Source organism: Scyliorhinus canicula, chromosome 19 (assembly GCF_902713615.1).
Source record: "Scyliorhinus canicula chromosome 19, sScyCan1.1, whole genome shotgun sequence".
NCBI classification, from domain to species: domain Eukaryota; kingdom Metazoa; phylum Chordata; class Chondrichthyes; order Carcharhiniformes; family Scyliorhinidae; genus Scyliorhinus; species Scyliorhinus canicula.
This window is the reverse complement of record NC_052164.1, coordinates 94,091,975-94,104,234: the sequence shown is the minus strand read 5'-3', so window position 1 is coordinate 94,104,234 and position 12,260 is coordinate 94,091,975. Positions and strand designations below refer to the sequence as shown.

The 12,260-nt window shown below is 47.9% G+C and overlaps 1 protein-coding gene across 2 annotated transcripts in view; it reads left to right on the top strand.

The window, feature by feature from the left end:
• The window catches only part of sidt2 (SID1 transmembrane family, member 2), a 112,591-nt gene that overhangs the window by 40,608 nt on the left and 59,723 nt on the right, over positions 1 to 12,260 (top strand). For both annotated transcript variants that reach the window (XM_038778620.1, XM_038778619.1), the window contains exons 5-10: positions 949 to 1,050; positions 2,204 to 2,287; positions 4,005 to 4,104; positions 5,880 to 5,945; positions 7,848 to 7,941; positions 11,050 to 11,108. In XM_038778620.1, coding sequence (XP_038634548.1) covers positions 949 to 1,050; positions 2,204 to 2,287; positions 4,005 to 4,104; positions 5,880 to 5,945; positions 7,848 to 7,941; positions 11,050 to 11,108 — 505 coding nt within the window. The remainder of the gene's footprint in view (positions 1 to 948; positions 1,051 to 2,203; positions 2,288 to 4,004; positions 4,105 to 5,879; positions 5,946 to 7,847; positions 7,942 to 11,049; positions 11,109 to 12,260) is intronic.

The window sequence follows — 12,260 nt, the reverse complement described above, 5'->3', positions numbered from 1 at the left end:
GATTACCCATAGCCATCTTTAACATACATAGAACCCCCCCCCCCCCCCTCCCCCCCCCCCCCCCCAATGTTCGATGATATCCAGTTCTTGAAAGTGCATAATAAATAATGTCCATGACTTGTAGAATCCCTCCGAGCTTCCCCTCAGTTCGAACTTAACCTTCTCAAGGGTCAAGTATTCCAACAGGTCCCCCCGCCACGCCGGGGCACAGGGTGGAGAGGCTGCTCTCCATCCCAGCAGGATCCGCCTTCGGGCGATCAATGAGGCAAAGGCTACAATATCTACCTCCGCATCCGTTTCCAACCCCGGCTGATCCGACACCCCGAATATGGCTTGAATCTTCTGCTTAAAGGCACATCCCGATTATGGTCATGGACCAAAATAATAAAAAGAAAGGAAAAGAAATGGGAACAAAAGAACCAAACAGGAAGGACTCTTACATAAGCGATCTGATTAAGGAGGATGGCCCGGCCATTCCATTACTGGCTTCATCCAGTTACCACACTGCTACTGTTCCCATGTTTGCAAAGGAACTTGGAACGTTGCTTTATGTTAATTTCTCTGTAGAAATGTGAGTAACGTCTGTTATTGTTGTTACACTGTGCAATCGGTAGTTAAATTTCCACAAGAGGATCGCTGGATGGATATTGGAAGCATAAAACCTAGCCGGTTTTGCCTTTCCTGACCCAGGACACCTGAATGCTATTACAATGTCCTCATTGTCCCAATTACAGGGTATTTATTATACACTCTGGAGCACTGTCTATGACAGTGATAATGTGTGCCCAAGTGCTGTGTTGTATGGGAGCTTGGGATGATCCATGTGCAAGTCGGGTCCAAGTGGGGTGATCATGGCTCGGCACAACATTGAGGGCCGAAGGGCCTGTTCTGTGCTGTACTGTTCTATGTTCTATGTCTGTTGACTCACTCTCTGTTCTTCGTTTTTAGTACTTTAAATACAAGTTCCCCGACGGTGAAGACTCCGTAATAGTGAAGGTGACATCGGATTCAGCGTTTCCCTGTTCTGTAATCTCTATACAGGATGTTCTGGTAAGTGAGAAGTACAGATTGGAGAGCTCAGGCATTTGTATACGTTAGGGACCTGTGTATGACTCTCAACGCCAGTTCTGATTTTGAAATTGAGACGACCAATTTGGGGTGATGCAGGATGCAGCTGAACGATGGCATAACCAAGTTAGCGTCCTTGAGGGATGGGTTTTTTGAACTCGGAGTCCTTTCTTGGGGAACTGTCGGTCCCTTGCTAACAAAGGTGGATGCAGCAACTAAAGTGCAAGGAAATAGGACAAATAACAGTTTGTTTTTTACATGTTTTTGTGTTGCCGTTAATTTCTCGTGCATTTCAGTTTTTTCATTCATTCGTGAGAAACGAGCATCACAGGCAAGGTCAGCGTTTATTACCCATCCCTAATTGCCTTTTAGAAGGTGTTGGCGAACTATCTCCTTGAACCGTTGCAGTCCACCTGGTGTAGGCACATCCATTGTGACGGGTTGATATAACTGAGTGGCTTGCTAGGCCATTTCAAGGGAAATTTAAGAGTCAGCCACGCTGGTGCGTCTCTGGTATCACATGTAGGCCAGACCCAGTAAGGGCAACGGATTTCCTTCCCTGAAGCACATTAGTGAACAAGGTGGGTTTTTATGACAATCAGGATCATTATTAAAGAGACTAGCATTTTATTGAATTTGAATTTCTCAATTGCCTGTGTTGGGATTTGAACTCATCACCTCCAGAGTATTAGGCCAGAATATTGCCACTATGCTACCAACCTGAAATCTCCACGTAGGCTGGTGAAACACTTTGAGCAAAGCGGCCATGAGGATTATCTTAATCGAATTTTATGTAAAACCAGCTTGAAAAAGGCAGTTGCTTGGGTGCACTGGCTATTTTTTGTTTAACTCCTTAAGATGGAGGGGCTCGCTATTATATTTAGTCCTGCCCCGTTCCCAAAATTTATGTGGATCTCTTGCCAAAACCTGAACTCAAATGCTTGGTTGAATGGCACCTTGCCAGTTTGAACATTGAGATTCTTGATTGAAACTAAACATGAGAAAATCTGGCAGAAACTAGGAACCCATGAGCACAAGGAGATTGCCAAGATTGTGGATCTTCTGTAGAAACCTGTACCTCATTTGCTCTCGGGCCTTATTTACTAATCTTACCTTCTTTCAATTTTTTTTTCAGTGTCCAGTCAATGATTTGGATAATAATGTTGCCTTTATTGGCACCTATCAAACTATGACTAAAAAAGCAGCAATTACTGTACAGGTAAGCTAAGTGTCACATGTGTGAGAACAGGTGAGTTCTGTTAGTAGAGTCAACCAGTGTCTTCCGTTAGTGTCGTACGTCACCTTGGTAGTTCTCCTGCCTCTCAGCTTGAGGAGCTGCTGCACTGTCAGAAATGCCACCCTTTGAATGAACTGGTGATCTGACTGTCCATTGGGGTGAACTTTTCAAGGAAGAGTTCTCCCAATGTCCTGACCGATTATTATTCTTTCAACCAACACCATTCAAAACAGGTGAATTAATGTCTCAATGCACCATTCATTTCCTTTGCTGTGCGTGGGATCTTGCTGTGTGCAAGATGACTACCTCCTTTGCTTACATAACAACAATGACCGCACTTCAAACGCAGAGCTTTGGGTGAGGGTGCTATATAAATACAATTATATTTTTTCTCTTTTTCATAAGTCGAAGCAGTGTGTGAGAGTGTGTTTTACAAAAGCCTTACTTTGATAGAACTGTATTTAAAGCTCCGTGTTGTGCCTATTTGATGATCTTCCTTGGAGTTTAGAAGAGTGAGGGGTGACCTTATTCAAATATGTAAGGTCCTGAGGGGGTTTGTTAGGGTAGATGGTGAGATGTTTTCACTAGTTGAAGAGTCTCGAACAAGAGGATATGGCGACAAGATAAAGTGCTGGTCATTTAAAACTGAGGTGCGTAGAAATTTATTCTCGCAGAGGGTGGTGAATCTCTGGAATTCTCTGCCCGCAGAGTGGCGGCGGCTGGATCGTTAGAAGTATTTAAAATAGAGGTGGATAAATATTTGATAGATGGAGGAATAAAGGGCGATGGGGAAATGACACAGAGAAGGAGCTGAGGCCAGGATTGGTCAGCCATGATTGTATTGTATGGCGGGTCAGGCTTGAAGGGCCTGGTGGCCTACTCCTGCTTCTGTTTCTTGTTCTTCTGTGCCATGTAATATATGCCATTTGTTTGGCCTTATTTGGATGCCCAGCAATAAAGTGTTGCTGAACATTCTGGCAAAATCAAGTTTCCCACACTCGCTGCTCAATGTCAGCTAAATTTCGCCCATTTAACAGGTTGAAGTAAATCTCACACACCCCTAGAGAATCGCCCAATTGTACCTCAAAAAGCAATGTGTGGGGTGGGTCAGTGTGTGGTGGGTTGATGTAGTCACAGGGTTCTGAGATCCACGTGCTAGTCCCTGATCGGTGTTCAGCCAGCAAGGGGGAGGCAGGGAGTGGAGACTGAACATATTCGCACAGGGAGTGAGCAGCGCAGGAAGGTACGTGAGCTGTGGCCTCCTAGCATCCACCTCTCCTTACCCTAGTGCTTTAGAGAGCGGAGAGAGAGAGAGAGAAAGAACTGAGTAATCAGATGGGAAAATTTATATTACCAAATGTGGAAAGAAGAAAGAAAAAAATAATATTTGAAAGAATTAATCTGATGTTTCTGCTGAGTCGTCTTGTATAGTAGAACATGGATTGTATGTTAATGCCTTGTCAATTCTTGTTCATGTTAAGAAAAACAGGTGATGGCTATTTATTGTCTTTGAGCCCCTGTAAATCGGGGACAGCTGGGACACTGGGCTGTGTGGGAGGAGAGCTGTGAGACTCTCTCAATATGGAAAAGCGCCTTTCCTTGGTTTTTGCTTCACCGATTGGCTTGAATGGTGATAACATTGTGCAGCTCTATTCCTGGCGATCAGGCATTTATTATTCTGCTTTTCATGTCCTGACAGAAAAAGGATTTTCCAAACAGCAGTTTTTATGTGGTGGTGGTGGTGAAGACTGAGGATGAGGCGTGTGGTGGAGCACTGCCCTTTTACCCATTAAAGCAAGGTACGCACAAGGGGTCCTTTCCTCTGTCAAAGGTCAAAGGTACAGAGGTGATCTAATATCCGTTGGAAGTAAAGAGACTCAGCACTCGCCTAAAGCAAGACAGGGAAAGCACGCTGGTATTTCAACCTATCAGGATGATGTGTCAAATAGGCCAGCTGGTTTAACAAAGGTACTATCCATGTGAAGAGCACACATACTCTTGGGATGCTAGCACAGTGGTCACGTTAGTGGACCAGTAATCTGGAGATGGTGAGTTCAAATCCCACTGGAGGATTAGAATTCATTTAATTAAATGGATATGGAGTAAAGAGCTAGTCTCAGTCACGGTGACTGTGAAACTGTCTGATTATTGTAAAAACCATCTGGTTCGCTCATACCCTATAGAGGAAGGAAATCTACCATCTTTACACGGCCTCGTCTACCTGTGACTCTAGACCCACAGCAACCTAGTTAATCCTTAACTGTCCTGAGGGACTTTGGGTAGTGTGAGAAGATAGAGTTGAGGGAGAAGATCAGTATTGATAAGTATTGAGTGGTGGAGCAAGGCTCAATGACCTATTCCTGCTCCTATTTCTTATGCTCTTGCATCCTCTGCATTGGCCTAACAAGCCACTCAGTTGTTCCAATTTGCCAGGAAAATAATTCATTTTGTTCGTACCTGCACTGTTCATCAGTGACGCCCCACATCCCATGACTGAATAAAAATAGCACTCTGATGTAAAGGACTATAAGCCAGCCATTCAGCCCCTCTGGCCTGTTTCGCTATTCACTATATTACGGGGGCGACACATTGGCACAGTAGTTAGCACTGCTGCCACACAACTCCAGGGACCTGGGTTCAATTCCAGCCTCGGGTAACTGTCTGTGTGGAGTCTGCACTCCCCCCCCCCCCCCCCCCCCCCCCCCCCCACTGTGTGCGTGGGTTTCCTCCGGGTGCTCCAGTTTTCTCCCACAGTCCAAAGATGTGCAGGTTAGGTGGATTGGCCGTGCTAAATTGGCCCTTAGTGTCCAAAAAGGTTAGATGTGGCAATTTAGCATGGGTTATGGGGATAGGGTGTGTTGTGTTATGTACTCTGGTATAACACAGGCTGCAACTCGATGCAGCTTTGACCAAAAGATACTCCAGACGTTGAAGTAAGTTCAGTGTGATTTATTGAACCATTAGCACAGTTGTCTATGAATTCGACTCTCCTGCTAATCTTGCTTTAGTAACTCAGTCTAACTAACCAGTCTGCTCTAAGCCACGTGGTGGGTGTGATGCTTCTGATCTGCCCCTGTCCTACTCTCTAAGTATCGCCTGTGGAAAGAGACTGAGCATGTGTGCCCTGTCCTTATATATGGGTTGTTTATGCCCCCTTGTGGTAGTGTCACCTCTGGGTGTCTTGACTGCCCATTGGTCGTGTCCTATTCTATGTGTTCGTTAGCTATATGGCATGCCGTCTCCGGTGCTCCCTCTAGTGTTTACTTAGTTGTAGTGTATTTACATTGTGTATTTACAGTGATGCATATCACCACAGAGTGGAGGCGTGGACTTAAGTAGGGTCCTCTTTCCAAGGACCAGTGCAGACTCGATGGGTCGAATGGCCTCCTTCTGCACTGTAAAATCTAAAAAACAGCATTCTGATATATAGGACTATAAGCCAGCCATTCAGCCCCTCTGGCCTGTTTCGCTATTCACTATATTATGGCAGATCCTTATCTGAACTGCCAGATTGTGCAGCTATTCTGGATACTATGATCTGAGTGTGTGTTTCTTGTCTTCTGTCTCTCCTCAGACGAGCCTGTCGATCGAGGGAACCGGAGTAAAATCCTCAGTGTGACCGTGGCGCCTGCTGTGAACTGTAAGCACTTCAGCTTGAAGTCGGCACTCAGGCGTACAAAGTTAATTAAACCGCTTCCTGGGGATGCTTTAAGTGTCTATAATAAGATAAAAGCAAATTACTGCAGACGCCGGAATCTGAAACAAAAACTGAAAATACTGGACAAACTCAGCAGGTCTGACAGCTGTGGAGAGAGAAGGGAGCTAACGTTTCAAGTCTGGATGACTCTTGTGTCAAAGTGTCGGTGGACTCAGAACGAACCGGCTGTGTGGCCCTGAGATGGGGTGGTACTGACATTGTAGGCCTTCCCTTTCACCTGGACTTCTTGTGTGCCAGAGCCTCCCATCATTGCCTGCCTGACTGTGAAAGCTCGCCAATGAGGAATTCACGGCTGTGCCATTGCCCAGCAGTCACAGGCAGGAAAGGGCTGTTATTCCAGCTGCCAGACAGCTCGGGAAGATGAGAACCATTAGTTTCATCTTCATGTGGCAAAGTACCTGGAACCCTCCAGTTAAACTGATACTGAAACCAGGAGCTCCCTGTCTGGAGACTCACCTGTGTGTGCCCCCCCCCCCCCCCGTGGCGAGATGCCCACACGATGGAGCATGGCATTGAGAAAAAGATTGGCTTGGATTGTGGCCCCATATAAACAGCTAATAAAGAGGCGCCAGGCTCCTGTGCCATTAAATTTACGCCCGTCCATCTGTCAAATGGTTGTACTGAGTAAATTGTGAATTCTGTGTCTTTGTGGGCAGCACTTCTGCTTCTGAATGAAAAGCATGTTGGTTCAGGTCTCACTCCAGAACTTGAGTCTTAAAAAAAAAAATCAAATACGATACGCTAATGCAGGACTGAGGGAGTGCTGCGCTGTCGGAGATGCTCGGCTGGATTCTCCGCAGCCCTGCGCCGAAATCGCCTTTCGCACGGGGGCGGAGAATCAAATTTCCCGACCGAATCGGACCCCTTGCTGGTCCAGCGATTCTCCGGGCCCCAAAAAAAACGGCTCGTTCACGTAGTACTCCACGCGGCTGGGGGGCCATTGCCAGAGACCCGCCCAGCGATCCTCCGCTCCCGGCCGGCCGAGTTCCCGACGGCGTGGAACTGACATGGTATTGCCGGTGGGGATGCTGGCGTGGCGGCTGCGGACTCAGTCCGTGGCCGCCCTGGTGGAGGGCGGGGGCACTGCTTTGGGGGGGCATTATGGGCGGCTGGGGAGTTCTTGTACGTGGTCGGATGCAAGGTCGCGCGGTCGGTTGGGGGGCCTACATTGTCCAGCAGCCTCCGTGGTCCGGGTCCGCCGTGACGCTCGGTGCGGCCGCTGGAGGCCGCCGCCATGCGCACGCGTGGACTCGGAACCGGAAGTGTGGGGGGCCCGTATCTACAGCTAAAGGTGCGGGAATCACTCCAGGTCCTTGCTAGCCCTCTGAAGGTGAGTGAATTCGCTTTTATTTTTTGGAGGAATCTTTGGTGTGGGGACCGAGCCCCGGGGAATCCAGCCCGCTGCTGTTTAGATGAGATGTTAAACTGAGATCCCATCTGCAGCCCCCTCCGCCCGTCAGGGGAATACGAAAGATGCCACTTTGAACATGATCAAGGGAATTATCCCTGGTGCCCGGAGCAGTATCTATCCCTCAATCAACGCTACAAAAACGGATTGTTGAGTCATTATCACATTGCTGTTTGTGGGGGCTTGTTGCATGCAAATTGGCCGTTGTGTTTCCCGATTAAAACGGGGACTATAATTCAAAAGTACTTTGTTGACTGTGAAGCATCTTGAAATAGTCTAGATAAACGAGAGTCCTTTTTTATTCTTTTCATTCATCAGAATGATGTTGTGCAACAATTTTAAGAAATGTTTTGTCAGTCTGTAAGAGCCCAGCTCTTGTTAACCAAATGCTGCTCCTTTCTGCCCCTCTCTGACAGCTGTGGCCTATGTAAAAGGGACACTGTTCAGCTTGGGAATTTTCCTGGCATTTTACCTGCTCACGTTATTCATCGCATGTTGGGAGCACAATCGGTAAGTGTGCGGGGAGCTTCTCCTGACTGTTTAGAGAACTATACTACTGTACAAGCATGCATTGTTGTCACACCGCTGCTCTAAGGGTTACTCCATGCCCGAGAACCAATATCCTTCTTTTATTATTGAGAATAACACTCCACCCACTCAAGTTCCTTTCACTCGCCTCAGCCTCCCTGTTCCGCGCTCCCAGAGATTGCAAAACGGAAACGTGTTGTCGTGCAGGGACCTATTGGAAAGGGTGTGTATACAATACTCGGTAAGCGCAATATTAGGTTTGACTGATTTTTTTTTTTAGCCGAGAAAGTTTCATCCATTAATCAGCATCAAACGTACGCCTGCAAGATAGGGAGTGGGAAGCTCATGAGGAGCTGCGAGTTTGTCTCTGCCATATTGGGGCTGGCAAGAAAGTAGACATCCGGGGCCCACACCCGAAACAACGACCCTGCTGTTACTTTGCCCAGAACATTGGCAACCAGATAAACCAAGTCCATGTGTGGCCTAACCAGGGTTCCTTAAAGGGATATCTGCAGGCCACCAGCAAAAAGGCAAGTCTTTCATTGAATTTACAGTGCAGAAGGAGGCCATTCGGCCCATCGAGTCTGCACCAGCTCTTGTAAAGAGCACCCTACCCAAGGTCCACACCTCCACCCTATCCCAATAACCCAGTAACCCCAACCAACACTAAGGGCAATTTTGGACACTGAGGGCAATTTATCATGGCCAATCCACCTAACCTGCACATCTTTGGACTGTGGGAGGAAACCGGAGCACCCGGAGGAAACCCACGCACACACGGGGAGGTTGTGCAGACTCCGCACAGACAGTGACCCAAGCCGGAATCGAACCTGGGACCCTGGAGCTGTGAAGCATTTGTGCTATCCACAATGCTACCGTGCTGCCCTTTCATTCATACTTAGCTCTACGTGCAGCCTTAAGGAACAGGAGTGCCGATCTCGCTCCCACATTCAAACCAGGGGCCACTAGTCACTGACAGCAGAATGCAAACTAACCCTCCACCCCAGCACAATGTTGCCTGTGCAGGTGGGACAGGTGGAGCAGCTGTCTAATAATGGGCTCCTTTCCAAGGCCTGGGTACACCCAGTAGGCCCTCACACTCCTTTCTCTGCACAGGAACAGTCTACAGCAAGAATGGACGTCACACCAAGGGGTCAGCGCTTTACTAAATCAGTGTTTTTCAAACTTTCTTTTCCCGGGATCCACTTTTCCCAACTGGCAGACCTTCGGGACCCACGCCGGCCGGCCTTTGGGACCCGCGCCACATTCGCTTACCCAGTCTATCCTGAGTCAAGGTAGTGTTTGGGACGCTAATGTTTTCTCCCTGTAGGCAAGGGAGAGAAAGGAAATGACCCTGTTCTTAGTCACTGTCCAGTAGCCCCTGGTGCATTGAATTTGTGTCAACATTGAGTGAGGACAGAATCATTGAGCAAACCGGCCCCCAGATACAAAGTATCTGAATTTAAAACAGACAATACTGGAAATACTCAGCTGATCAGACAGCAGCTGAAGGCTGTGATGAAAGGCAGACCATCAACATGAAACACTCAACCATTTCTTTTTATCATTGCACATGCTGCCTGGGTGGCTGAGTATTCATGGGGTTCTACATTTGTATAAGGAACACATATCCCGAGATGGTGGACGGGATTTCTCTTCCGTTCACACGGGCGGCAGTGAATGGGAGATTTAGCTGTACGCCTAATTCTCCTTCCTCGTCAGCAGAGGGAGTGAGGCTGACTCGCGACGGAGAGTCCCAGCCAATATTTTACCGTTTTGAACTATTGCTCGCAGAAATGGAGCTCAAAGCTGGAATGAAGGGTGAGAGAAAGTAAAAGGCGCATCCTTTTTCAGACACCCGGGCCGGGATTCGCAGAATCACGATACAGTCCCAATCCCATTTGTAGATCTTTCTAAACATAGAATTTACAGTGCAGAAGGAGGCCATTCGGCCCACCGAGTCTGCACCGGCTCTTGGAAAGAGCACCCTACCCAAGGTCAACACTTCCACCATATCCCCGTAACCCCACCCAACACTAAGGGCAATTTTGGACACTAAGGGCAATTTAGCATGGCCAATCCACCTAACCTGCACATCTTTGGACTGCGGGAGGAAACCGGAGCACCCGGAGGAAACCCACGCACACACGGGGAGGATGTGCAGACTCTGCACAGACAGTGACCCAGCCGGGAATCGAACCTGGGACCCTGGAACTATGAACTAATTGTGCTATCCACAATGCTACCGTGCTGCCCACAAACACGTCCAATGCTCAGTTAAATTAAGCAATTAGAACTGAATTTCGGATAGCTTTGCCCCGAGCCAATGTGCAATTTCACCTCGATGATTTAATGAGGAAACTCCCTCCCTTTGTCAGCAGACAGATAAATTGATTAACTACAATGTTTTTAAAAATAAATTTAGAGTACCAGTTCCAATTTTTTTTCCAATTAAGGGGCAATTTAGCATGGCCAATTCACCTACCTGCACATCTCTTTGGGTTGTGGGGGCAGGACCCACGCAGACACGGGGAGAATGTGTAAACTCCACACGGACAGTGACCCGGGGCCGGGATCGATCCCGGGTCCTCTGCGCCGTGAGGCAGCAGGGCTAACCACAGCGCCACTGTGCTGCCCCTAGCTACAATATTTATAATCTTGCCCTTCAATAGAGAACTTACCTCCCGCCCTGTAACAATTTGGTAGGTTAATTAAGTGCCGCAAGAAATGCCCGTCACTCATCAGCGGCCGTCTTTCAGGATTTTCCCTGCTGGCTTCTGAATATTGCCGCTGGGAAACTGCATTCGCGGCTGATGGGTGCAGCAAGAAGCAGTTCGAACGCGCCTCCGCGACCCTTACGACACCCGCCTGTTGGGATTGGGACTGTATCTTGACTCTACGCATTTTGACAAACCCTGTACTAAGCGACTGTCAACCTTTACGTTACTCGCCCATTCGGGGAGAGAGTGTGCTGGGAGACTGGAAGAGGCACTGTGAAAATTGGAGTAAACATTACCTCCACCTATAGCACAAGGGCATTCTGTGCCTGGTGAAGGTGTTTACTGACTGCTCTCTTTCCCCTCATTTCAGGCAGCAGAAGAAGAGAGAGAGACTCTTGGGAAAAGGCATCTCGTCTCCTGATCAGTGTGGTAACTAAGCAGTCACTTTTACTACGTTTGGAAAATGACAGTAAACGCTTTGTCCCCCCTATTTTTCTGCACATTTACAGCCTGACATTGTTCATAGATGAGACATTCTGTAATTTTCCACACCTGTTGCTAGGCAACCCTTTCCTCCTCCCAGTGCCTTCATTCCCTGGTGCATCTGCCAGCTGTTGTTATGGCTTTAACAACCTAATTAGCTAGTTCACGTACACGTGACAGGTACAGTGTTGGCCCGGGCCTCAGTGGGGGCGAGGAACATGTAGAATTGGTCAAACCCAGGCCGATTCATCCTGTGGCTGTGTAATTTATTGAGGCAGTGAAACCTTGACAGGCTGCAATGGGCCTTTTCCCATTGATGTTCCTTGTCGGGGGGTGGGCAGTTGGGGCTGGGGGGGGGGGGGGGGGGGGGGGGGGGGGGTGCAGGGGGGGGAGGAATATGGTGTCCTCCTGATCTAAGCATTGTGACTTTGGCTGAACTGAGGAACATAGACAAGGAGCTGGATGAGGTCACCCCAAACCTCTGCCATTTAGTAAAATGGTGACTGATCTTCAATGGCAATTCTCTTTCCCCACCCTGGCCCCCACATCTGGTAAATTCATTCATACCCAAAACCCTTATCAATCACAGTCTTAAATAGATTGAATGACTAAACCTCCGCAGCTCTCAGGGGTAGAGAATTCCCAACATTCCAAGTGAATGGCTGGAATTTACCGCCCATTCACGTCAGCGGGATCTTCCAGTCGTGGGTTTCCAACCAACGTTGACAACAGCAGAAGCAGAAGGTCCCACCGCCGGCTATTGGAGGGCCATGCCACGTTGCACGGAAAACTGTGCCCAATATATTTCCTCCATCTCAGTGTTAAATGGCCGACACTTTTTCCTGAGGCCGTCAATCCTCATCCTAGACTCTCCAGCTAAGGGAAATAGCTTTTCAGTCTTCTCAGCTTGAAGCCTTCTAAGAATTTTAATGAGAACACCTTGCATTCTTTTGATTTGATTTGATTTGATTTATTGTCACATGTACCGAAGTACAGTGAAAAGTATTTTTCTGCGGCCGAGCGAACGTACACAGTACGTACATCGTAGACAAAAAGAATAATCAACAGAAAACATTGACAAATGATACATCGACAAAC